A 27,821-nucleotide genomic window follows, 5' to 3' on the forward strand; every position below is an offset into this window, starting at 1 on the left:
AGGTCGGCCGGTGGTAACATGGCCCTGGCCTGCTACTCCACGAGTGACCCTAGAAGATGCTAGCAGCATGGTGCATTTTATACCGGCCTTACTATACCTATACTTACATTTTAGTTGCATCGCAGAAAATTGACTTTAATGGAATTCTTTTCCTTCACACTTTCGGAATCAAAGAAGTGAACAGGAAAAACTATGGGGATGCTAAAGTCACTGTTAAAACTGGAATCAGGCCGCATTGATTGCGCTTATTTCACAGTTCCTTTTCCAACTTCTGGAAGTGTTCGCGTTAGTTTCGTTGAAATTTCATTGCAATCCAGTGCCCATGTCTCATGCTGATCTTCTCCCTCACAGATCCAGGCAAAAACGAGGAGATGAGCAGTACGTCGGCTTCGATGGGACCCACAGTCGCCCAGCCGCACCTGTTGGATTGGCTGTGGAGCGTGCCCCTGTTGACGGCCGGTGCCGCCTTTCTGAGCACCGTGGGAGTGTCTAATTACGGCTTCTTTTATGTTGTGTACATGGAACACTATCGGATCTCCCGCGAGGAAGCTTCTTGGCCCGCAAGCACTCACTGCATTGTTTCCCACGTAATCGGTACATCATACATCATTTCAACATATCTGGAAAAGTGCCGTTTAACCACTCGAAAGCAATTTACAGAGTTAGCATTTACATGACTAACTCCGAGAGCTGTAAATATGAGAGAAGTAAATTGGTAGCGCTTGCGATATTATATTACGTGACCGTGAGACGAGTAAACATTGGCAATATTTTTAAAACTGAAAATGTTTTATACTTTCACCGCTTTCTAATACAAAATAACTCCCCGGATAGAAGTGGGACAAATTTGTGTATTATAAGATATGGACTGCACTATGTGAGTGCGCACTGCGGAGGAGTGCATCTGATGGCAGCATACTAAGCGCTGGCCTCTCGTCTACGTACAGCGTCCGAGAGCAGTTTCAAAGCGTCTTACGACAGCGAGTCCTACCCTATGACAGGGAAGGTTGCGCAAATCACTGAATGCGCGCATAGGGGTCCACGTGATCGCAGACTGAAACCACGCTGTAGCGGGGGGCCGTACTACTAACAGCTCTGCCCACGAAGACTGCAAGATGGGCATGAAGGGCCACATGGCGGCACAAGGGGCTAAACATCACTTCCGAGTCGAGATCGTGTTTTCGAGCAGCACTGGCAGTAAAGAAGGGCGGGGGGGGGGGGAGGCAAGTGAGCTATTTCTTAAGTAGGATCTGCAAGCATTTCCTGCGTTAACTTAAAATACAGAGTGGTCAGTGTTAAGCTTTGCGGATCTCTTCAAATGAGGCGCTGAGAGGTGCAGGTGTCCCAAAATAAAGCAGAGCACGCGGGTGGTGGACCAATTGCTTCTCAGTGCGCTCTGTCAGCGGAACCGGTTGCTGACAGCTAGAGCCCATGGGGCGCCTCCTGTAGTTTTGATAGCCGCGTTATTGCCAGAATGGGCGAAGCCGTGCTTCCTCCGTCAGTGTTCGTCTTTGGCGCTTTTAATGCTTCTTCTAAGGGTACGCCGCTTACACGGATCGTGCCGAAAGCGTTGGTCTATGGCGGCCCGCACTTCCTGCAAGGTGAAGAATGCGACCAATTTCACAATCTGTGCGTGAGTGCCTTGCTGTGCTTCTTCAACCGCTGAATCATGACGTCTTGCCCTTAAGGTATCTTTCTTAAGCTATGGTAAAAAGCCGGACGCCTCAATTTCGCATCGACATCACGCGCTCACACGCGTACATGCAGCATGGGAAATAGTCAAAATTCTAAAACCAACTCTTGCCTTGTGATGCGTGCCAGCAGTAACAAATCCTTGCATAAAACATTAAATGATCCTCTAGCGAACGTTATTGCAGGTAGCGTAGATTCGCCTGTGTCGGCAATAAGGCAAGCGTGAAAACTTCAGACTGTCTGTCTGAATGTCCGTCCGCTACAAAAACGCAATGGGCAGCAATTCGTCCACCGCTCGCGTTCTCCGTTTTAATTTAGGGGCACCTGTGTAGTTAAATCCACCTCTGCAGAAAATTTGCGAAGCCAGGGGGACGCATAGGGAGGAGGAGGAAAGGTAGGGAGGTTAACCGGAAGAATAAACCGGTTTGCTACTCAGCATGGGGGGAAAGGGGTGAGGGGATTAAAAGATGGACGAAAAAAGAGAATAACAGGAACATTAAGTCAGTGCCCAAAGTCTGCAAGCGTTCGGTAAATTCACAGCCTATGGCGCAGTGATGTATTTGGAACAGTCAGGCACGCCCTTCACTAAACTCTAATAAAGAAATTTTAGGTGACTGAACTAAGAGGGCATGAGTACATTTGAAACTTCGAGACTGTGGTATTCCGACAAAACTTCATTTGGTGGAATTCTGTGAGCAAGCGTGTGTTACCATACATTCGCATACAAATTTCAGCTTGTCGCCCATTCTTCATCCCCTTTTCAGCGTGTTGTCCTCTGTTGCTTTTCATCGTTACAAATCTCAGCTCGATATGCGTAATTGCGGATGCAGGGCGGTGACGATCAGCGCGGAATTCCTCCCGGCGCGGAGTGACACGGCGTTTCGTCTGACATCGGCGTGAAGCAACGGCGTGAAGCAACGGCGTGAAGCTCATAACTGGGTCGCTTTCACGTTCGTCTATTGAAATGCAAGCAACGCCCGACGAAACCGCTGCGTCGCGCAAGGGAGGAATTTAGCGTTTTCTGCCACGGCCTTGCATGCGTAATCAGCGAAATCCGTGGAAACTTTGAGGGCGAATTATATCTCGGAACCCACTTGCACTAGAAGAATTTTACCAATGTAGGTATTCTAGAAATTCGATCTCATCTGTGCCTCCATCTCATTCCAGCCATCTTTGTTTGGTCTGAACTAGAGTCATGTCCAAAATCCCGTTGTCGCGTACAGAAATTGAGCAGTATCGCGTCTTCGTTAGGTCGGATTTAAGCGCGAGAGCGGAAGCTGTGGTAAAAGAAAAAGAATTTTGCTTTGAATGCATGAATTTCAAGCAGAATGCGAAGGCAAGCTACACGCAAAGCCTGGTTCTATAACCAGGATAGTTGAAGCGAGTCATAGTAAAATATAGGATCGCTTTACGGCTCTATGCATTATTTCACATGCGCACAGGCTCGGAATGACCGTATTTAAGTACATCGAGCTAACTTAGTGACCATTCTTTGAAAGACTTAGGAATTCGTTTCTTTTAGAGTGCCGTCTCATTTTGCCCCTCGAACTGACACATTTTTCCAAGGGGTGCGGGCAAAAGGCAATGTTTTGAAAGTTTGAATAATAAAAAAATTCTACAAGCTCCGCTGGAGCTAGACTGTTGATATTCAGTGAACGCGGTGCCTGGACGATAGCGAACGTTCGACTAATATTTTTTGTTATATATCGAAAAAATGCAATAAGGTGGTACTTTGCAAATTTGCGAGGCGTTTTGTCCCGCTATACGTTACTCTGCAGGACGTTTAAGACGTGGTGCAGTTGAGAAATCAAGCTTGTAACAGCCTGAAGGTTATCCAATCGCTTGCAACAAATAACTCACCTTAATTAACACGCGCACTAAAGTATTCTTTCTATATTGAAAAAACAACAACTTTTCTGTCTGTGCTTTTGTTTGGTGTTACAAGGATTGACGTACCAAAGCGTCTTAGTTTATGCACGTTTATTGCTAGAAGATTCTAGCTGACTGAGGAGTTCAGTCTTTTCCGAATAACATTTGTGCAAATTGGGATATGGTTTATGGGTTTTGGCGTACCAAAAGCTACTCAAGCTATGAGGGACGTCGTAGTGCAGGGTCCGGATAAATTCAACCACCTGGGGTACCTTAACATCTGCTGACGTCGCATAGTACACGGGCATCTTGCATTTCGCTTCCAGTAAAATACGACCGACATGGTCGGGATAAAGCCTCCCTGCTTTGTGGTCAGCAACCGAGCATCATAACCTTCATGCCATAGCGATGGCTTTTTCTGCGCTTTGAAAACACAAAGAGTTACATTATGAATCATAAGAGCATGGCATTTGCGGGTAATACCATTGTGCGTGCAGTACTTAAAATTTATTCAGTTATTGGGCATGAATTCAGTCACCTACATCAATCGCAAATGAAGTGAAGCGGTTGAAATTTCAAACGAAGAAATGATTGCGCTGTTACACGGTCTGCGAGAAGGAGTGCTGGAGAGAGCAACCTAATAAAAGCGAGGCCATGTCGTCATGCTCTGCTGCGCAAAAGGCTCATGTGACCAGCTTGCATCGACGTGTCTGCGGCACGGACAGATGGGGGGGGGGGGGGGGAGGGGAGCCAGCCGTTGCGGCACGTTGAATTGTGCCTGTCAGTTGCGACGCTGTGTCGTTTCGTCTGGCGGCCAGCTGCAGAGATTTCACTCCTTTTTCAGGGCAATAACACCAGTGGTAACAGGGCACGTGCTCCGATGCTGTCGGTGTTCATTTTTGAGTATACATGCCATGTGATAAGAACCGACATGATCAAAGTAAGGTTCTTAGAAAATAAGTTCTAATCAACGCCTATAAGGTATTTACCGCAATCGTAGCTCTCAGGTGACGCTTTTGAAGCAAGCGTGGTTTTATTTACGACAAATGTTCGTACGCATTATCACATCGGCACTTAAAGATAACTGCTTCAGACAAGGTGTTTGACATCCATATTCGATCACTGCATTCAAACGCAGTGGTGCAAATCCGCATAGTTATATCTCAAAGCAACAGCAAGTCAGCCAATGAACCAAATCTATTTGTCGCCAAGAATTCACAAGCTTTGTACCCGTACGATCGAGCAGCAGCGTAACGTCTTGGGTGGTGGTGGTGAAAACTTTTAATTTTTGAAATAGAGTTTGGGAGCCACAGAGTGGCCCCGCTACATGGTCGGCGTCCCTAGTCCGGAACACCGCATGACAAAGCCCCGTCTCTCGCCCGTTTCACCAGAGCCCTTTGGGACTCCAGCGAGGAGCAATTGAGGAGGGCAGTCTCCCATGCCTCTCTGGAAGGGGTAGGGGAAGGAGGGAGGTGGGGATTTTGAGTACATGCCCACACCATGTGGAAGATATCACAGGTCTCGCCACAGTGAGGGCATCGCCCATCCGTGTTAGGATCGTAATGCTTTAAGATTGCAGGACAGAGTAGAGTATACCTGTCTGCAGGCGCCTTAAACTTCGCTCCTCCGTCTTACTCAGCCCCTTTGCAGGGGCCGGGAAAAGGCGGTGGTTGTCGGAATAATGCGTTATTATTTCCCTGAATCGCAGCAGCGGCTGGTTAGTCTCCGAGCCAGAAGAGCTGGGATGAGGAGCCCGGTGAATAAGCGCTCGGGCAGCCGCGTCAGCGGCCTCATTACCTCGTAAGCCCTGATGGCCAAGCACAGCTTAGCACTGCCGCTTCAGCAGTAACCTTTCGTGTGCAGCTCATTTCCTACTGCGGTTTATAAAGCCGGGAAGTTTATAAAACGCTCTTGTCAAATAGTACAGTAACGCATGCACCGCTAGCCAGCTGCTTCGGTGCTGCGACCATGATTTATATATCGCAGAAAGTGGCGTGTATATAGTCGGCGCGATTAAGAGTAATATAACAAATTATTTTCCATCATTTTTTCTTCTCTTGTAGCTATGACTAGTTTCGTGAACATTGATTTTTTGGCTAGTGATGCTTCATTAGTGAGGCGTGATGGCCTGTTTAAACATAAACAGGCGCGTAGTAGTTATGCACCTGTACCCTGGGCAGATTACATTACATCTACTTATTTGTTTAGTTAGTTATGTTGAGTCTGATGCATTGCGCATTTTTCTTGCCTCCTGCAAAGTGAAACTATCTTTCTATTCCTTCATGGGAAATCCTCCAAATTCTTGCTGTGGGCTTAGTTTTCAGGCAAGCTCGTGTTTGAAAATGGCGAAAGCCTTCGCTGATGCTTCGCTCAGCATGGCAAATATTTGATCGGGAGCCCTCTGTGGTGGTTCGCCGCACCCGTGAAAGAAGACCACCATGATCGTAATAAAAGATCGGCTCTATGTCAGGAGATACGAGCGCATGACAAAGGGGACCGATTCACAGACGCGCACGCGGGTGGTACGGTGGGCACACGGGGATCGGCGGCGCCCGGCACTACTCTATAATAAAGCGACAGTGTGTGCGTGAAGGTGGTTGTCTGGCGGCATTTAGATTAGGTGGTGGTTGTTGGGTGACTCGAATCCGCGGTTCCAGAGTGTAGATCGGCATCCTCACAGTAGGAGCCTGCGGGACGGCAGCGACGTAGTCGTCGCAGTGCTGCGGCTCGTGAAGACGTTGTCCAGGAGGGGTCGGTTCGAAGCGGTCGGTTCGCTGCATCCTGGGACGCCTCACCGCGGCGCTTGTGCAGCGGTCACAGCGACTTCAGTCGCGTTAGGGCACCAGCATGCACATCCCATGACATGATTTAGTGCCACGCTGGGCCGCTCTGGCAGCGCACCCACTGCACCCTCATGCGTTGCCAGTACCTTTTGATTTTGATGATTAGCAAGCGGCTTCTCTCAAAATAAGTGCAGGCGTGTGAAGCGTTGCCTGTGACATCCCACTTTAAAAATACATTCGAGGAAGATTTGGAAGTACCTCAGGTTGATTACTGCGCATGCGCGAGACTTATGGCTCTGTTCTAGTTCGAATAACAGGAAGAAAAAGGCATGAACTGTTACATTTGTGACATTTTTTTTTTAGTTTTTTAAAGCCGCTTCGTTAATCTTGCCTATGAAGAGTAGACATTTTTTTCTCTTGCAGCAACAATACGATGCCTTTAGGGCTAAATGTTTTCTGATGGACGTCTTAATGCAGAATCTACAAATAATAATTGTTTATTTTTCTCGCTTTCAGGCCTTATACTCGCTGTTCTACAAAATCGGATATCCACCTACAGCATCACACTCATAGGTGGCATTTTTTCTTGGATGGGATTCGTGCTTTCTGCATTCGCGCCTAACATTCAGACTATGTCCGTAACCATGGGCGTTGTGTACGGTAAGTCACTCGACCCTACTCTCATTGTTCTAGCGAATTTTGTACTCTTGAGGCTCACTTTGTTGTCCCTCGATAAGGTCTGCCATAATATTTGTACAAGAACTCTGTGGTATGTAAACATTCCGAAAAGTTTACGCACTGCTTGCGTCATAAGCTCTGTATCAAGGCCTGAAATATTTCGGCTGAGGAGAGTACTGACTGCAACCTTTGAACAGGAACGGGTAAGAAAATGAGGGGCTCGATATTCAATTCAATTTCAATTCACCTTTATTTTCAACATTTTCACAATGTTGACGGTCTCCCAGGCAAAAAGCTGTAGTAACAGCTTGACGAGGCCAGGAAGCCGGCGGCAGACAGCAGTGACAGCGGTACAAAAAATATGAAATACATTAAGGAAGCCAAATGTTATCGAAAGGAAGAAAAGAGTAGCATAATGTTTTCTTTTTTTTTCAATATTGTGCTGTTTATATATTATGAGAAATTATTATAGTGATCACTTTATGGCTGAAGAGTAATTCATAACGATGCACAAGAAAAAACCACCTCATGAAGCCAGTGGGTTCCGAACCCACGCCCTCCTCATGTCGCTACAATGTCTGCCAACTTCACTGCAGCAGTGGCTTTCTAATGTTTTATTTTTCAGCGGTATATGCCTGGCGTGCTACCTAACCATAATTCACACTGTTCACATGCCCTAACCTCGTCCATAGCGACGGACATGGCACGTCCTTGTTTAGCGAGAAAACAAGGGAAGGGAAAAGAGGCACTCGTTATGAGAAACATAACGGAAGCCATCGGTCGCCGTAACTAAGAATCATAGTGGACTTTTATTATTTGTGGTGTTCATCAGATATGTGATTAATAGGGTAAATATTTAAAGATAATCTATAGGAAAGCAGAATAGAAAAACAACCACATGGCGCCGGTGGGATCCAATCCACGACCTCCGAATCTCATGTCCGGTGCTCTACCAACTGAGCGACTGTGACGCTGTACGACGGTTTTAAATAATTTTCCCAATAATCTGTTAATCAGCACTACAAATAAAAAACATCTAATACGCCCTTGGGTTTCGGCGACTGTTGGCGATCGTCATCAGCGAGAGTCATCAGGTCGTCATCACGTGGAACCTGTTGTAACGGTGAGTACGGCAGCTTTGCGAGAATGCTGTCATGCTACATATGGCATCAAGACTACCAGAACCGATATCCTCGTTAAGCTATTGAGCAGATTCTAGGTTCACATCCCGCTGGCGGCATGTAGCTATTTTTTTGCACTTTGTATCTGTAAATTAAATTGGTTTTCGAGGAAAGGAAAAAAATCTGTCTCGTATATATCGGTAGACACCTGAACAGCGCCGTAAGAGAAGAGAGGAAGGTGGGAAGAACAAAGAGAGAAAGAGTTGCCGTTGTGGAGATGTAATTAGTTTTCAGCCATAAAGTAATTACGTTGCCCACTTCTGGTTAATAAACACCACAAATAGAAATAACACATTCCCGAATGCTTTCTTTTATCTCAGTTATGCTTCGCTTCCTTAATATGAATAGAACTTCGCTGTTCTTACCGTTAAATTGGAACCCTTACCATTTGTGGTGAAGCTTTCAAGGCTCAAGTTGGATGACCGATTTCCTCGTTGTTCTTGGCTTCCTCTGTGCCGAATGCTGAGCCACTAAATTTCCAAAGCTTGCTTTTTTCAGCGCTGCATTTTGGGCAAGGCGTGAGTATTGTCCAGTAAGGGTAAACTGCTGCCATGCGTTCCTAGAAAAATATTCTGAGAAACTAGCTCAGAAAACATTGTTCAGCCATGTTAGTCAACCGGCTATAAACTGCACGACCTCGAGTGTGCTACTGCGCTCAGTTTGGCTTGCAACACACGGTAGGTGGTCGGAGAGAGCACTGCGCCAAAGAGAAGCTCGCTGGCACTATTTTGTAACTGCCTGGTCATAATATGACGACGGTTCTGCGATTCCGAAGCTTCGCTGTACTTCCCCACCTGCCTCGCTTCCGCTTTGCGTTCAAGGCGCGATTACCACCGTCAAAGCGATTAGAGTAAGGCGTACCAGTGAGCATTCTTGGTACGGTGGACTCTCCGCTTCCAGTACTATTGTATTTAGTTGTAGTAAACCACTGGCATTAGCTCTTTTTTATATAAAAGGGATTAAAATAAAATTGTAAAGATTTCGTGTTATCTTCACAAAATAAAAGACTCGAAAATGCGACGAAATAGCGCCTTGACAGCACAGTAGAAAGTGGTCCACTTCTGAGGCACTAGACCTGCGTAAACGTACTGTTCTGTAATCCTTTTCTCAGATTTGCAGCGATTAGTAAATCTGCACACTGTCGATATAAAGATGATTTGCGATCAAAGACAGAATGTGATTATTCACAAATTTTTACACGTTGCACCGTACATACGTTCACCGTACGATCTTGTGCCGTTGACTATACCAACCCGAATTACCACCCGAGCTTATCCGAGTTACTCAGGTTAGCTCGGGTAGGAGCTTGGGTAATTTCAAAGGAGCGTCGCTCCAGCTGTGCGAGAGGCTGCTCGGGAAGAGCAACATGGGCTGCACAATCTGTACCGGTGGCTCTGATCGAAATAGCCATCGGTCAGTGTAGTGACGCATTTCTCAACAACTGGTAGCAATACGAGGACTCGTCGTCATCTATGACTTGTAAGTAGAGAATGATCAATTCTACATATATGCGCATGAACCCACTAAAGATGTCTCCTCACACCCTTAATGCGAAGCTTAAGTGCTCCCTCGAATAAAAGAGTGAAAACGTGCTTTCGTACGTTTACTTGGTTTAGCTGTGTTAATCGCCGACCACTTTTTATGGAACACGGGCAGACGACATCAGCAGCGTCGGTTTTATTACGAACACCTGCGGATCTTTAGGTGCTCGCCGAATCTCTATGAAGCTGCCAGTTCCGCATTCCGCCTTTCATAGAGATCCAGCTGCAGCGGCCAAGTTGCGAGTAAGAACGCAAATCAGGGCGCTCGTGTCCAACAGGGTCCTTCCTTGGGCTCCGAGTATTCAGTGCATGACTATTGTTCAGCATATAGCGTTTACGATTGCTCATCGCCAAAAACTGACCTATGAATTCCAAACTTGTACCAAGTATTTTCTTCCTCAAATAATACTGTGAGCGCCCAGGCCGAAAAGAGGAGGGGAGGATTTCAAGGTTACGTGGATTTCAAGGTTATGGCAGGAACTAGCTGCTTTTTTCAGAGTTTGAGGAATGTCGGCCCCACAAGTTCGCCCAGCCGTGCCCTCTGGCAGCAGCTTGCGCATTCCAAGTCTCACGGAGCGCGATTCCACTCTTGCATACTGTAGGACTACGCCACTAGTTCGCAACACTCGCTTTATTTGAGCCGGGGTGCGCACGGTCGTCGGTGTTTGTCACATGATGCCATGCCCGAATGAAGACAGACACAGAGTTGAGGAGAAAGAATGAGCTTCATACACAATGTTTAGATTGTGTACATTGACAACGAGCTTGAGAGAGCTCATATCGGTGGCGTATCGATGGATGACTTCTATCGGGAGCGTACCGTTCAAAAGCACAAGGTATTGTCACGTAGTGGTGACTGCAGTCCGGCGAACAGGAAAACAACGAGGGTGCCTTCGAAACGGAACTCTTTATTTTGGCTGACTTGCGCCCGCAAAGAACTGAATCACTCGGCGGCGGCGTAGCAACAAGCGTGCTCGGCGGTCGTCGAACAGAATGCCCGCCGCAGTCGGCCGTGCTCTTTTTAAAGTTGATAGCGAACATTCGAGATAAAGCTTTTAAAGTTACTAGAACATTCTGGCACAAAGTAGAATCGGCTCCGCCTGGATGCGATCAATCGAGATAATCTAGGCGCGTCTTGCTTCACAAACGAAGCGATAAAGCGGCGTGCCGGCAGCCTTGAGCATTAACAAATAAACACAACAAACGAACGCTACAAAGATTCGCGGCACTATTTTATAAGCCCTTCCTTTTATGTTTTTTTTTGTATTCGTCACGCGAAGCTGCCCCGGGCAAGTGTCCGCAAGCCTGTCTCTTGGGCAAAGACATCCTCAGCGTGCGTTTTTTCGTGGCATATGTGAAGTAATCGTGGTGAAAGTGTCATGCGAGCCATTTAAAAAGGAATCTGTACCGGTCACATTTCATCTAATTGGCGGAAAGATGCCTCCATTATTTTGTTTCAAGCAATGACACTGATTGAACTGTAAGAAGTGAATGTTCCAAGGCAGTGTATAAACAAGGGTTTTGTTCGAAACGAGCTCAGGCTTTGCATTCGCTGGTGACCTCGTAGGTAGCCGATCATAAAAAATTCAAAGATCAGAAGAATGTTCAGTATTATCCCCTCTTCACAGGAGGCTGTTTCCGTAGCAAATTTATGTTTCGGTGCAAATTTCGGAAAGAATATCAATTGTCTCCGAAATTTATAGCGCACGGTAAAATAACATGCACTCATAAGACGTCGTTCGCTCGAACGGTATTGTTGATATTAAGAGCATAACACGAGAAGTGAGATACTTACAAAAAACTTGCTGGAAGTAATAAAAACAGAGTTCTGTGTTCACTCTCTATACGCAGCACATACCCACATACCCATAGGCGCAGAAAAAGTTTTTTGGTGGGGTAGTAAAGAGTCTAAACGCTGAATATACGCCATCATATCAATGTTAAAATGTCCCTCCGCTCTTCAGTCCGGAAAAGTTAATTTCTATTCAAAATATTTTTTCTTTTTTCAGCCATAGGTTCGGGGACCATGGTGATAATGCTGTCTGTGTACAATGCCACATACTTTGAAAAGTACAGGGGTGTAGCCACTGGCTTCAAATTCGTCGGATGGTCCCTGTCAGGACTCGCCTTCCCTCCGATCCTCACCTACCTCTTCGATGGCTACGGCTTCCAGGGAGGAATGTTGCTTTGCGGCGCCATAGTTATGAATGTTATGATTTTTATTTTGCTACTTGAGAGGCCAAGACCAGTCTACTGCTGCTCTTGTGGAAGGAGGAGGCTGAGTAGGCAACCACTGCTGCTTCAGGTAATATACTGTGCACAAGACAATTATATTTCATTCACCACTCCCTGGAACTCTCACAACCTGCTCCTGTCCTTCTGCTGCGAAGATAACTCATTGCGACTGAACTTTCCCAGTGAAATATCCATCATTATTTCTGGTATGAACATGCTGAACATTAATGTTGCACGTTGCGAAAATATCCTCCGCCCTTCAGTGGTGATTATACAACCATTATCTCAAAGGAATTTGGAATCTGAAACCATTAACCGGGTCCTTCATTTCTAGCTTATTGCCAATTTTGTTTCTAATATACGCATGCAATAAGTGCATCGTATAACCTAGTAAGCCTTCTCAGGACGGGAAAGCCTAGCCGACGATATAGTGCCTCACCCAAACCGATTGCATTTCCTGCTCAACACAGACTATAGTTCAGTGCCAAGTATTATACTGTGTAGAACAGAAATAATGTTTTGTTTTGAGCATTTGTAGCTTTGGGGTATTTTGGCAGGCCATGCAGATTACTATTAGAGGTTCGCATCAGCGTGCTACTGAGATATTGCTGCAAAATAATATATCTCTAATATTTTTTTTCGATGCAATCGTTTTGCAGCCTAGTACTGCAAACAGCGCAGAGAACGGCCCTAAACACCCTGACCAGCCTGACGTGAGATCCAACGATGAGGTCAGGAAGGAGCTGAACGATTCGCGCGGATCGTTCTGGCACACCGTTTGCTCTGCGTTCAGCCCTCTCCAGGCTCCGATCTTCTACGCTTTCCTTCCCGCGTTTGTGCTGTGTGACTACGGAGACATGGTGCTCTCCACCATTATCGTGGACTACGCCTTGGACAAAGGATGGCATGTCAACCCTGCTAAGTCGCTGATCATGTGCATATCACTGGCGGGACTCATCGGGAGGCTGCTGCTTCCACTCGCAGCCGACAGGGGCCACCTCAGTCGCAGCGCCCTGGTAGCACTCTGTTACCTGGTAATTGCGCTCGCGCTGATGTCCTTGCCTCACGTCTCATCGATCGTGGCTGTCTGGCTGGTGTGCTTTGCGGCTGCGGCGCCATTCGGCTGCATGCTTACCATGAAGGGAGTCCTGGTTGCTGACTACCTCGGTATCCAGCACATACCGGCGTCGATGGGAATCACAGGAGTGGCGATGCTACCTCTGCTGCTTGGCAACCCTGCCATTGTAGGCGAGTAACTGTCACTTGTCGCACTTTAAACAACTATAAAATGGGCTCCCCATTACTGTTGTCGCCAGCTGAGGAAAGCAATAGGATGGAAAGCGGAAATCATTATAAGAATGAAAAGGATTAGAAATTCAATTAAGTACACAAAAAAAGCTGTAAAAAATGTGGCTCTTCAAAAACGAATAGCGCATATAGACGACAAACTATAGAACCATACTACTCAGTCGCTGGACCACAGATCTCTCTGAACATGACGAAACAACTTGAGAATAGAAAATATTCTGAAAGTATAATCAGGATAGGAATGATATCTTAGTGCAGTGCAGTACAAGAATATAATGTGGATGTATTGCTCAATGCGCAAGAACGACTGGTTTGTCTACTAGGTTGCTGCAACGCACAAAGCATTAAGCCAACGTTATGCGACGAGCAAAGTTATTTTTTGAGGAGTAGAAGACTGCGGCTGTGGCCACCGTGCATGATCGTAGTAATTTACCTATATAAATAGGCCAACCCGTTTAAGATTGCAGTGTGATGCCTAGTACAACCTTGGTTGTGCTTATTAACTTGCGAAAAGGGTCTCTTCCTCTTCTGGCTTAAGTCATTTGTTGAAATCGCTGCATCTTGCGCACCACGGGTGTTTCAGTGATGGTATGATCGGTGTCGACAAATTGACGTTGGCGTCGCTGGAACCAGAGATTTCCCTTGTTCTCGGTTTCTGAAATCGCGAAAGAATTTGTTCGACGTAAAAAAATAGGCAGGTGGACCTCTGTTTCTTATTAAGGATGAAGAAATATCAGCGATAGCAGTGTCATGAGCGTGTCTACATAGATATGCTAATGCGCTAGGCCTTCTTAGATAAGAAACAAAAGTAAACTGTCGGCCAGAGGGCGGCTGAAGGCTTCGGGTTGATCTAGACCAATTGGACTAATTTGACGCGCGTTCACGTCGCACAGCACACGGGCGTTTTTGTATCTCTTCTCTATTGAAATGCGGCTGCCGTAGCCAGGAGAGCACCCGCGACATAAATATCAACAATTCAACGCCAAAGCCACTGACCCACGCGGCTGTTGCCGTTCCTAAACCACATGACCACAATCTGGACGCTGTAGAGAGTGCCAAATAATCGGCTCACCAACACAAGTACCCTTTCTCCAGCCAGGGAACGCGGACAAGACTTCTCTACCAGGTTCTATAATGTGCACGCCGACGCCGTCACATAGTGGAAAGCCCTCACTAAACATATACAACTGATCCTAACGTGTCAGGAAAATATCATGCAGGTGAGAAGGTCTTGCTTCATTGTTATAAAATCAAGCATAGTAATCCGGTTTAAAAAAAAGAATGATTGGCAATCTCAACCCCACACCGGAAATTCTCCAAAGCCACATGGAGAAATATTCTGTGGATAAAATATGATTCTACCTGCTTATCTAACAGTGTGACCAACTACAGGCATGCTTAAGCTGGGTGTTTTTAAATCCATCTAAGTTTTATATAAAAAAATGGTTATACTTTGATTGGCGTTCATGATCTCTTAGCTGCGTCTTCTAATGAAAAGATAGTCGCAAGAAAAACTGTCATTACCTCACTGTCTACAAAAAGGCCAGTGGAATAAAGGGTTGTATAATAGTATATTAGCATGCATAGGAGCATTTAGGGCCCTGCATGCAGAGGAGGAGGTGGAGAAGGTTACGAAGAAAGCAAAGACACGAGAACTTTCTTGCCCTGGATGGATACCTGTATCACGCAGTTAAGGAAAGGGCACAAATGATACGAAAAGAGCGGAGCAATGATTAGTGCCTGAGGGACGAAAATTTAATAATCAACTATCCGTTACTCAAGCTGTGCCAACGACGTCCGTTCGACGTCCGTGGCACGGGTTGAGAAGCGGCCTGCAGCTCAGTTAGCTGATGTCGCATAAAGTCTCAGACAGACTTTTAGCCGCATCGAAATTGTGCATGAATACCTGTAGGGGTGGTTCGTAAAGACGTTCTTCTGTTGAGCGCGCATATTCGCGATCGAATTCCGGGCGTGGACGGCAGTCCGAACGACTTGAAATTAAAAGAAACACTTGTGTGCTTGGCGATGTCAGTGGACGTTAAGTAACTTCAGGTGATGGATATAAATCAGGTGCGCCTGTTTTCCTCTTGCAGGAATGGCATTTACGATAGCGTTCACTCAAACATATTTGCCAACATATTTATGTAAAACTGCATTGATTAAACTAACCGAAACATGTATATGGTAGAGAGAGGGAAGGCAAATGGTTCTTTGATACACACAGAGTGAACAACTGTATTGTAATTATAGTGTAGAGTATAGTAGTAGTGTATACTATAGTGCATAGTAGTTAGTATTGTATACTAGTGTGTAGTGTACTACTGCTTAGTGCACAGTGCAGTGAATAGTAATGCAAGAAATTCTTCGTGGTCATTTTTCTCCACCGTGTGTTCGCAGGTTTCTTCCGCGACAAGATGGGCTCGTACGACAACCTTTTCCGGTTCATTGCTGCCCTGGCGATCTTGGTCGCGGCGACACTTCTCGGTCTTGTGTGCCACGAGAGAGCGGACCACAAAAAACGGCGACTGGAGGATTCGGCCACCCAAGTTGGCTCCTATGGATCCACCATTTAACGGGCAGTGTGCTGCCAACGGCCTACTTGTCGCCGCGGCTGGAATCACCCTTTGGATATCACGCAACACAAACGCAACACAATGATGAGGTTCTACGCCCAAGGCTCTAACAACAGCACGGTTTCTCGAGGAACACCGTCGAATACGGTTTGTACACCGGAGAAGCTACAAGGACGGGGGCATTATGCTGCGAAGCCGCCACGGCTAACCTGGACCATCCACAGGTTGCCTGCTCTAGATGACCAGACTCCGCCTATCCTTATTCCCTTCAAGTCCAACACGTATCATGGATGAATGAAAACGGAGAAGAAAGGTAATAGAAGACAAAAACGTCAGTAAGCTGCAATTCCTTAAGAATTTCACGGTTTACAACAACCGAGCCCTCTGGCTCACACGCTCTTGAGCGCAAGAAAGAAACTGCCGGTTTTCTTGTGAAAATAGCGGTAAAATAGTTGTTGGAAACAGCCTGCTGAAGCCGCCATCATGATTGCTTCGGAGGATGACCTTGTTTTTTTTTTCGTAGATGCGAAGGTACCTCGTTATTAAAGTCTTGCAACGAATTTTGTGGTCACTAGAATCATATTTCATTGGACACAGCTGCGCGACAGCGGAGTTCAAATTACCAAATCCGGCTATCTCTCAGGCGAAGGATGTAAAGTCACATTCACCTGGCGTTTGTCGAAGCGTATTGGCGTCAAAAATAAAACCATCGGCTGAGGAACAGGAAGTACGACTACATTTCGGTATAATCGCATGCTGTGTTTATATTCAGCGTTCCCTTAAATTTTTCAATTTTTTATTCAGCATGTCTTCAACTAAAGCCATACTAGCGAAGTCTCCGACTGCATTTCTTTAGTGAAGTAATTTTCTTCAGTACATTACGCGCAACTTCACCAATCTAAAAAGAAAGATATTGCTTTCTTATCAACTTTCATTTGCTGCAAGACCGTAGAAATCAGGAGCATACCTTCCCTATTGAGCAAAGCGCGGCTGCTAAATACCTTGAAAGTTGTTAGTGTACGGCCGGGAGGCAGAGAACAAAGTGTGTTTATTATCAGACAAGGGGCTGCTTATATAATGACAGGTGCAAGCATGAGCATGCACATTTTGAACCGTGAGGGCACGTGTTAACATGACAGTGCGCATACTTACATTGTTAAACTGTGGATAGCGCCCTCTTTTGACAGTTTCAAGATGGAGGCTGGTCCTTCAGTCGAGGTTAGGCGGCACGGCCCTCATCACCAGATACTTCCTCAAAATGCCCCCCTTTTTTCCTCTTACAAAAGACCTGTCCAACGCATCGCCGTTTTCCGAGCATGTGTCAAGTGTTTGTTCCTAATTTGTCCGTTCATTAAAAACAAAACACAGTAACAAAGATTTTCTTCGAGGGTTGTATTATTTAACCATCGAATAAGATAATCAGCGGCACTAAAACACAAGTAATTTCTTGCACCGCAGTGAAGGGCGCATTTTGTACTTTTAGATAATTTTTTGCATTTTTCTTTCGCATCTTTTCCATTTTTCTGTTTGCATCTTACAATACAAATTTGATTCTTTTTGTTTTTATATTGTTTAGAACAAGTTCAGAGTGACGGCGAAGCATCATTATAAAAAAAAAACTATTCTGTCTTCTGGAGGAAATATCTGCTTTGATAGAAATTGTAATATAAAACGCGAGGTAAAAAAAACCGAGGGCTGACGCTTTTCCGCACAGAGTTGGATCTACTTAAATAAACTGCACAGTTCCCGACAGCTGTCTCGGTTTTGCGCCACTGCCGAAGAGAGGATCGAGCTTTTTCGCCAATCGTTGAGTTTCCAAAGCTTTGCCTACTAAGTGGTGGGGTGACTTCAAGTATTATTTAACAAGACGCATTCCACGCTATAACTAAGCCAAGAACAACGCGTAGCATGTGTCTCGATATGTCTTACGTTGTGTGAAGTAGCGCTAAACGAGACAGGTTCCATTCTCAGTTACATTTGGACAGCTTTTTTCTTTTTGTCGAACCTCACTTGTTAATGGTCTCGAACATGTTAAATAACCAGCAATCGTGAGCAGTCATATTCATAATGGCAGACCACAGTTTTTAGAACAGTAGGAGCGGCTGGGCTCGCTATGACGTTTAAATTAAGGGTTTAATGGCGGCTAGACCAGTTTTGTTTTCTTTCATGGGAGTTTAACGTCCCAAAGCAACTCAGGTTATGAGGGACGCCGTAGTGAAAGGCTCCGGAAATTTAGGCCACCTGGGGTTCTTTAACGTGCACTGACATCGCACAGCTCACGGGCCTCTAGAATTTCGCCTCCATTGAAATTCGGCCGCCGCAGCCGGGATCGAACCCGCGTCTTTCGGGATAGCAGCCGAGTGCCATAACCACTGAGCCACCGCGGTGGTGTGTTAGACACCTTTTGTAGACATCGTTTGTTACATGCCACAAAAGTTGTCTAGCCACCATTAAACTCTGAATTTGAACTTAATGGCGAACCCAGGTGCTCTAGACAACTTTTGTGGCATGCAACAACAGGCTTTAGCCCAACTTTAGATAGCATTTTCGAACACCCGAAATATCCATTTTGCGTGAGAAACAAAATCAGCAATTTATCTTTATTAAACTATTTTTCAGAGGGAAGTAGGCTATGTATTGGCTACAAAAAGTCTTTTTCCTCTGCCTACAAAACGAGGGGGGAAGGGATGTCAGAAAAAATCCGTGAAGGCTGAGCTGCTATTTTCTCGGAATCACTGTAGGCTCTTCCAAAATTTCAGGCGGTCATCGATGTGCGGACGGATCAGCTCTTCGAAGTAAGGCAACTGGCCGCTCACTCTGTCGTAGTAAGAGGCCACTTTCGTGTATTTTGATCTGTCGAAAATATCTGCCAGCTGGAAAAGAACAGAAACAGGCCGAGAGTCATCAATTTATTGCTGAGCTGCCTTTACTCCATGCATGCAGGCCTCAGAAAAGTCGTTAACAACAAGCGGCCGCCTCGGCTTGAGCACTGCTTGCACTGTCCTTAATAGACCAAACACCGCCCAAGGCCGGCGTGAAAATGTGGTCCTCTTTTCGCTGCCACTCACTAGATGGCGCAGCGGCTCCATTTCGGCTTATATGAGAGTACAAACACACAAGGACGCTCGATGGAGCACAAAATATATTATTCTTTTTGAATAAAGGGTCAGCATTGTCAGGGCAGGACAATGCTGCGCATACGGCTCACCATCAATGATACACAATAAAACAAGTTACAAACAATCAAAACTGCCCACATACACTGATATGGGTTTCTGGAAGTGATCACAACGTTATTTTTCTCTAAAAAGTATTGAGTTATAGTCGAACCCGGCTGAGCGGTAGATGTTGGAAACTTGAGATTCTGGAGCTAGGCTTCGGGTGTGTTAATGACAGCTCGGATTGAAACTCACGGAGAGAGTGTAAGGTTTTTGAAGTAACTCACAGTTCAAACTTGTAGAGAGGCCAGTGCCTCTGTGTAGTTCTGAGAGTCTTGCGTTTTCTTTGTTTTTTCTATGGTTCATGGCGATCCATGTGCAAACGCCTGTACTGCTCTATGGGAGCCTTTATTCCTAAATGATTAAAAATATATATGTTGCAGTATAGTTCCTGTGCGCTCCTACGGCCGTTTACTCGTTCAATTACCGCTGTTCCTTTTTTATTGCTAATTATGCACGAACTGGTCCAACGGTCCACGCTTCTTAAGTTTTGATTGGGCTGTCACAGTTAAGTAGCAGAGGGCTGCCGTGGTAATTCAAGGCTCCGACGACAAAACTGTCTTCGCTGTATTTTCTTGAAAAAAAAAAAGCCGGATGAAACCGCCCTGTCTAGCCCACTGAATGATGCAGAAATAGGCTTGTTGAAGGAAAATTATTAATGGATATTGGATCTTCGCTAGGACAAACTTTCTATTCCTTATTTCTTATGATCGCTGTGCAATGTCGCCAGTCGAGTACGATTTGCTTGTCGCGAAACTTGACACTGCGTTGAAAACCGAACTAAAACTGTATTGTTGGCAGCTGACAAGAAAAAAAATGCTTTCCCGCTTTCGAATCCAAAATATTTAAAGAAGCAACAAATTCGATATTTCGCTTTGAAGAACTGGCTGCGAAATATGCTGCGTGCATGATTCGCGCTCCTAAATGAAATGATGGCCAGTATGTATAAATTATAAATGATTTTGCCCATTTTTGTTCAATTCTTGGAATGACGCCTGCTAAGTTGCCAAGAAGCTCAAGATTGGGGATGCTCGAGCGACCTGATAAGAACTGATACTCCAACTTGGGCACGCCATTTAAGCGTCCACTGCAAGGGAGCGTTGATAGAAGTGGAATTTCGTGGCACACGTTGCTGTTACGGGAATTTCGTAGTTCGACATTTGAAGGTACCAGCCGGCCTCCGCGTATTTATTGGGGCCGGACAATACACTTGGCGCTGGCGGAGAACTGGGATCAAATACAACATGGCAAAGAGCACATGGTACTCCTAGTCTCTTCACCCTCTACCGAAATCAAACAATTAAGCATTTCGATTGCGTGCTTAAGTGAACAAGAGTAATGTTCCAACAGGGGCAGACATAGACTTAAAACGGAGCCCTGCTCCTCACAACGTTTGTTTTTGTTGTTTTGTTGTTGTTTTTTTTGGGGGGGGGGGGGGGGGTGCCGCCAATCTGTCGTTCTCGAACTGGCCGAGGTTTGCTCCATGGTTGTTTTCGGTGTACGGAAAGTCTTCCTCCTTTCACCACTTGCGACAACTTGTATATTTTACCCAAAGCGGGGTTATTAGCAAGGAATTGCACAGAATATACGAAGTCTTTGCGGTCTTCAAGCAGCCAGTAGTCAATGCTCCCTAGCAGTCAATCGCCTAGATAATTTCTTTCAAGTGGAACAGCTTTAATCGTTTCTGTAATAAATCCCTAGCCTGCTGGCTATGAAGCCACATACTTGGGACTTTGTCTATTTTTTTTAGTGCAGAAATTTGTCGACCTGTCTTCCTGTTTTCGGCAGAGACTACTTCGGGTCCTCATCTGACAGTAATTCTTTAGCCAGCGGAACCCCCTCTTGAAGCTTGTGCCATGCTTCCGCTGGTTCGCGAAGAAATTCTGTTTTATTCAAGTTGTTGTAGAAGTTCGAAGTGCAATGTGACCTAAACGGGCTTCTTTCTTCGGCATAGAACTCGCACCGTACTGTCCACCCAGGCTTCACAGCGGCCACATGGTCGCTACGCAGACCAGCATGCCAGCTGGGCTCCTTCAATTCGCTGCCGCCAACTTATAGAACCTGGTGGCCCGCTGTAGCCTCCTCTTTAGTTAGCCAAAGATGTGTTCTTATTTTTCATTTGACCTACGCACTCTATAATGAAAAAAGGAGCGACAGCACACAGAAGTAGAGAGTTGAGCTAGTTGGTGGATTGTATGAGACCGGCGCCCATACAAGTAAAGAGGACGAGCGCCGGTCCTCTTTACTTCTTTGTTCCTTGTCGTTGCGCAGGTTTCTTTATCAAAGCGTACCAACTAGCTCAACTCATCAATTTATTGCTCATGTGCATGGAATCCAGCAATTGTAAAGACGTTTCCTGGTTACTGTGAAATCAGCTTTACGACGGCTAAAAGCAAGGCATTATTTGGCCCTGTGACCTGATATTGGAGTATGAAGCTTTAAGATTACATAGACTACAGCACCACGGAGGGGCTTCTAAAATTTTTTCTAGTGTTCACGCTGCTGCTATGTCCAAATCGCTTTTGCTTCGACACCGTTATATTTATGTACATAATAAAGCTCAGTATAACATACATTGCCTCAAGTGCACGAAACGATGAGATGATTAAGATATACACGTACAGAATCATCTGGAAAACGCAAAACTCTGTTTTGACAGCACAAGGAAGTCTTTTGTCGTGTATTTTTATCTGGAATATAGCGGGAAAGTTTTACGTAATTGATTTGTTGAAACAATGAACATCGCAATATCATGAGCGCGCGTAATGTGAAGTTTAATACGTACATATTTCATTTTGTAAACGTTTCATTTTTGCCGGCATGAGCTTTTATAATAAAATGGTACTCTGTTAGTCGAATTTTACTGTCAATAAAAAAACTTCTGGGTGCTTCCTCTATTAATGTATTGTACGAGTGCACACCAGTGCACTGCTCACCGGAACAATGCAGGCCAGCAGAGAAATCAGGCGAATATCGGCGAGCGTCAGATTGTCCCCGACTGCAAATTTATCTCCAACGACTACTTCAAACGCCTTCAAGACTCCGTCTTCGAACTCCTTGATGCTCTCAGCACTGGGCTTTTTGTTCGTTCTAAATGATGGTATCTGCAAAAGAATGTTTGCAAGACATTAATATTTTTACATACTAGATTCCTTGCAAAATGGACAGTTGGAGTTAGCCCTCCAGCATGCTAAAGCAAATACTATCAACGACGCCTGTGTTCTGGAACCATGTTCACCGCAGCCTGCGAAGGTAGTCATCGGCACCATATTAAAACTGTCTTCCTCCTATCCCTGCAGTTTTTTTTTTTTTCAACGGAAAAGGGTAGCTGTCTGGAAAGCTTCACTATACAGGCGTTAGGTATGTTTTGATTTATCCGCTGAAATTGGCACACTACGTCTCAGTCCTTACCGTCCTTACGCTGTATTCTCAAAAGTCTGTCCGCTGGTTTTTTTTTTTTTCATGGCATCTTTAGATATGCCTCCCTAATTGTCCGGACATCCATCCATATGTTCAGTCTAATGGACGCTTAGGAGTGGGTTGTTTTCTTGTCCGAATTCTTCTTCATGCGGGAACTTGCCTGACACAGCATGTTAAATTTAAATAACGCTCAACGGGGAGACTTAGCACCGCGGCGTATGCCACTCTATACATGCAATACAAGCAAAAGATACTCACAGAGAATGCGGAAAACTTTGGCTGAATGTGCGTCGCCACCACGGATAGAATTTGGTCCATATATGCCCGCTTCTGCACGTCTTTGGGATTGAGCTCAGAGGTCGGAGCGTACTTGTTCACAAGGTAAGTGGCTATGGCGTTGCTGCAGGTAGGCGAATCAAATTGAATTTAGTGGAAACCTAAAAAAATATAAATAGTTAACTAAAAGGTGTAACGTCCCGCAGCGACACATGGGCTTTAAGCACGCCGTAGTGGAGCGCTCGAAAAATTTCGAAAGCCCTAGGGTTCTTTATCGTGCGGTGATAGCATGAACCACACTACCGTTCTTCATTTCCCCACTTCTGAAGTGAATGCTGCAAGAGGAGAGCGGTTCCGATCGCTCTCCAATAGTGGTCCTTCATAAAGCGCGCCGAATTAAACAAGCCGCGGTCCCTGTCAGCACTCGCTAGCCGTTGAAAGGCACCTGTATCAACTCAATTGCGCTGATATCAGCAAATTGCTCTATCCACAGACTTACGTTAGCTGCGCCGCTCTTTATAGGGGCTGTTTTGTCCAAGAACCCGTTGAAAGTTTGTTAAGCCGTTTTAATCCGCCTCTAACTGTAATCCGCCTTCTTTTATTTATTTATTTATTTATTTATTTATTTGTACATACTATCAGTCCTGCTGGACTAAGATAGGAGTGGGTACGACCTCAACAGCAGAGTACGACATTTTGTTCAAGATATGGGAAGTTCGTCTGTTCTGCCAGAAAAAAAAGGAGAGAGAGAGATATATTCCTGTGCTACAAAAAAATATTCACAGCGACTCCTAATTACGCTATGCGTTGACATTGCGATAGCAGCAGAATCTGCCGATGCCTTTACCTAAAGAAAATTCACTTCCGTTGACGCCAATTAGAAGGTGTCGATGCCTTTACTTAAACGAACATCACTTGTAGTCTGGTGACGCCGCTTCCCTTCGGCGAACGAGAATCACCTGGTGTGGAGACGTCACTGCCTTCCAGCTAATGGGCGAATTTTTTGACCCACCATGCTGTTTGGCCCCATCAGGCTTCTAATGACAGCGCATTAACACCAGTCGAAAACACACGCACGTGAATGGCGCAGGCGCGATCAGGTTCCCCGGGGAACCCACAGCGCATGCGTACCGCAGCGGTGGCTTAGGGGCATGGACACCCGTCTCGCATGTGGGAGGTGTGGGGTTAGATCGCCAGTTCCGCGGGGTACCCACCGGAGATACAATGGGTACAACCGAACCCAAGTCCTGTTGATCGGCTTATCTGGAGTGAAAAGCTTGGAAAAGGGTTCGTTCGCACCTGCTGCAGTAATAGAAAATACCTTGTGTCATGGCGCCCGCCCTTTGGCCAAAAGCGCCTTCGCTCAATAAAAATTTAAAATTATCATCATTACTAAACTGTGCATGCAGTTTACTAGGCTTGCGCTTGCAACTGTAGCCGGCACAGCTGAAGTACAGCTACAGTTACAGGTGCAGCTGCAGCTGGAGGCTTGTTTTCAACTAGCTGAGCGTGAGAAGGCAGAGGAGGAGAGGCCGGAATGACAGAGCGGCCGTGAGAAAAGGGCTCATTCGATTGCATTCCAATCACTTCACTCAGCGGTCTATAGAACACAAAGGCTGTGCCTACGCCAGGTTCTAGTGATTAGTAAGACGCTTGCAACTTCTAGGCATTGTTAAAGGAAGCCTTTCGCGCATCCACTGTCAGGAGGGACGATCAACTTAAGTGTGAAGAGCCGGCAAGCCATCGGGAAACCGACGTGACACTTACCACTCGTACAAAATGAAGCCAGCATCATTTATGGTAGGCACTTTCTGGAACGGGTTGACCTAGAGGAGAATGCAGCACAACAAGGACAAGCTGTCTCAAAGCACGCAGGACCGTAAGCTTGGAACACGGAATTTATCAAGGGGCAAAGTAAGTTTACTGCAACTGAGAAGGCGAAAAAAAATGAGAGCAGAGTATAGGCACAGCTGCGTGATGAAACAACGCTCGAAACTAATTTTGCGCAAATATTTCCGCATATCTGGGAAGCTGCTTGCCACTCTTTGCTTTGTGTCCAAAATGTCGCAAAATCCCAGCGTTCATCTGTGTTGCACGATAACAACGTAGCATTTGCAATGCATGTACTAACAAAGTTATAGCTGTAGCCTTGCAAGCAACCAGCGTGGTATGGAGCGGCCTGGGTGAGAACATGAAACTTACTCTCATAGAGGTATCGCCCTATCAGCGAGTCCTCTGATGTAAGCCACGCTAAATATGAAAGGGAACACGCGAGCGCGCGGCCTGCCCTCCGCGCGCCGACGCTGGCGCCGGCAGCCGACGGCCATGGAAAGCACGCGCGCATGCGCGCTTGGAGGAAGGGCGTGGTCTCCATTGTATCGTCTGCTCGAGCTCACATGGCGCGCAGCCTGCTCCTTCGACCTCGGCATGCTCGGCCAGCAGCTGAGATAATTTTCGCCAGGAATGCCTCGTCGCCGCGCGTACTCGTGCGGTGCGACGCCACGTCGAGGCACCAACACTGTTTGCACGGAACAGGGCTTCAAAAATTACAGGATTGCGCTTAAATCTGCTGAAGAGTGGAAATGCGAAATCCTTTCTCCGTCCTCTTCTGCCTCCCTTTTGCATTCTTTTCTAAATTTTATGTGCCGCTAGGGACTCGAACCCACAACCTTTGCGGGACTCGCACCCACGACATTTTTGCTATCGCTACCCTCATCATTACTTTCGTCACCATTATCCTCAAAAAGGAGAAACAGAAGACCGCTGTTTTTCGTTGCCCCGATAACCGTCCAGTTCCTGATAAAAGGAACAGCTTAACGATCGGCCGAGTGCGCTGACACAGCGTTTACTGCTCAATGCCTGCTGCATGAGTGCTGAATCATTATCCTTCACCATCCGCCTCAGTCCCTTCACCTAAGCGTCGCCGAAAACCTGCGCAGCCACAGGACACCTGCTTTGTCACGTCACTCACTTCCAGGCCTGCCCATCTCGCGAACCGTGGCTAGCGGTTAGCGGCAGGGAGTCAAAAAGTCAACTGCCTAAACATTGTCCATCTGGGTGCAGGCGCTGTCAGAATGCTTCGTTACCCGCTCCTAATCGCTGACATCACGTCCTGGTGCACTGAAACTGAAGCGAGACGAGCATAGGGGGAGACGTTCGAATGCAAGCAGTGCAGCATCGCTTAGCGGCATCACATTCCTGCAGCCTTCAGGCATATCAGACGACGCACGCCGAGAAAATCGTGGCCATTCGGCATGGATGCTCAATGTGTAAATGTACACGAAGGACTTCAAGCAGTGTTCGTTATCTTGTATCATTGTTCAGGTGCCTAGCCTATGGCCCTTTGTGTGCAGCTATTGCTATGATACCGTTTTCTTCTTAACGAGCTGGGATTTTTTTATTGCGGGGAATTCACGAGGCGTCGTGCTGCGCGAAATAGACGCGGCGAGGAAACCCTTGGTCGGGGTACGAGCGTGCCTCGGTAGGAGTAGCAGATGACACAACGGAGACCACGCCCTTCCTCATCAGCGCTCACGCGCGTGAGCTTCTCGTGGCCGCCGGCTGTCGGCGTCAGCGCCGGTGCGAACAGCGCCGGCCACGCGCCTGCGTGTTCCGTTTCATATTGAGAGTGAATGTATATGCGTCGAGTTTGGATCAGCTCTCAATGACAAAGTGTGCGATACCCGATACTTAAAGGTATAGGCCTTAATCTCGAGAGGGCCAACGGGTTTCGACTGCCCTTGCAGCGCCGATACCGTTCACGTATACGCGCTGCATAAGATTATTATTTGGTACATGGGAGATAACTTACAACCCCTGTACGCGATACATACTTCAGACATTTTTTTCCAGCGCGCGCGCACAGAGCGGCTACTGTGCGATGCAGTACTCGGGGTTGGAGGCTTCATTTAAGAGGGCAGTTAAATAGCGTTGTGTTCAGGATCCATTACGCATGGATCGAAGCTCATGAAGACGACGACATCCGGCTGCGCTGGTGACGTGGTGGTCAATGCAGTTAACAGAGAAGTTGATCTGTGCGCATCCGCGGTTGCAAACCCACTAGGGGTCGTATATTGTTTCTCCATAAAGTATTTTGAGCATTAAGCCATTAAGCTGACGTTGTTAACTGCCCACCTGGCAGGTAGGCCGCCTGTCAGGTGCTTAGGACAAACATGGGGAAAATATCTTAGTCAAAAGTTTAGTCAAAATCTCAGCTTCGGAGTTTTATTGTTTGCGCACTAAAATGAACAGCTGATAGCAAGTTGCGAAGCGGCAAATCTTTGTTTGCAGTATTGGATGTCCAGCCTTTGTCAAAAATGCACAGCCCCTCAAGTATTCCGCTTCTAAGCTGTCTAGTGAAGCGCTTTTATCACGCCTGGAACTCTAAAGCCCAGTAGCAGAGAGGGCGAGGGCCGCTCTGTCCGTCGAGGAATTTTGAACGCCGATGATGCGAAATGAGGTAGACAGCACCGCCCGAAAGCAAACCCCTTGGCCTATACACTTTTGACAAAGGTTGTATATTTAGCTTTTACTGATGCACTGCTTCCCGTTCTGTCTTTAAATTTGATTTGAGTGCGTTTATTTCAACCACCTGGCCATCATAGCCTCGCTGTTGCAAGTATATTCGTTCGCAACTGGGGCAATGAATCCTGAGATTTTTTTGTTAAGAGAGGAGGGGTGCAGAGGAAGAATAAGAAACAGTCACGTTAAATGAAACTGCCTTCACAACACATGTCTAGTAGACCATGAACCCTGCCCAACTTTCAAGCAATCTGCACGTACCTTGGTGAACTCGGGCGATTCGTGCTCCCGCTTTAGAAAGTCGAGCTCCTTGAGACTCAGGTCGACGCCAATGTGCTTGGCCACCATTTGCACAAAGGTGCAAGGCGCGCTACCCGGGAACATGTACAGTTGGATCGGCATGCTGGTCTTGCTTTCTCCTCGAAAGAGCAGTCTAGTGCCTCCTGCCAAGTGTTACCACCGAGTGAGCGTTGTGCGTTCCCTCGTTCCTGCGGTCTTTGACACGCATGGCTGCCTCCACGAAGCC

At 46.4% G+C, this 27,821-nt stretch overlaps 2 protein-coding genes across 3 annotated transcripts; one reads left to right on the forward strand and one right to left on the reverse strand.

Annotated features, from left to right (window-relative positions):
* The first annotated feature begins 221 nt into the window (after positions 1–221).
* Positions 222–16,420, forward strand: LOC149362260 (monocarboxylate transporter 13-like). Its single transcript, XM_089569678.1, has 5 exons — positions 222–594; positions 6,861–7,004; positions 11,754–12,049; positions 12,639–13,227; positions 15,685–16,420. Exons 1-5 carry the CDS (start codon positions 330–332, stop codon positions 15,858–15,860), a joined length of 1,470 nt encoding a protein of 489 aa, XP_089425804.1. The 5' UTR covers positions 222–329; the 3' UTR covers positions 15,861–16,420.
* Positions 16,421–18,443: 2,023 nt separating this feature from the next.
* Positions 18,444–27,821, reverse strand: LOC149362261 (glutathione S-transferase 1-like). Of its 2 annotated transcripts, none has more exons than XM_089572958.1 (5): positions 27,557–27,821; positions 24,542–24,600; positions 22,757–22,898; positions 22,000–22,182; positions 18,444–18,733 (listed from the first exon to the last, which is right to left on the reverse strand). In XM_089572958.1, the coding sequence occupies exons 1-5, from the start codon at positions 27,695–27,697 to the stop codon at positions 18,593–18,595; spliced, it is 666 nt and encodes a 221-aa protein (XP_089429084.1). In that variant the 5' UTR covers positions 27,698–27,821; the 3' UTR covers positions 18,444–18,592. The 2 variants fall into 2 exon arrangements, with proteins under 2 accessions (XP_089429084.1, XP_089429085.1); XM_089572959.1 differs by having other exon boundaries at positions 22,015–22,182; positions 27,557–27,812.

This window comes from Amblyomma mixtum, chromosome 2 (genome assembly GCF_055824585.1).
Source record: "Amblyomma mixtum isolate Tamu chromosome 2, ASM5582458v1, whole genome shotgun sequence".
Lineage (NCBI taxonomy): Eukaryota > Metazoa > Arthropoda > Arachnida > Ixodida > Ixodidae > Amblyomma > Amblyomma mixtum.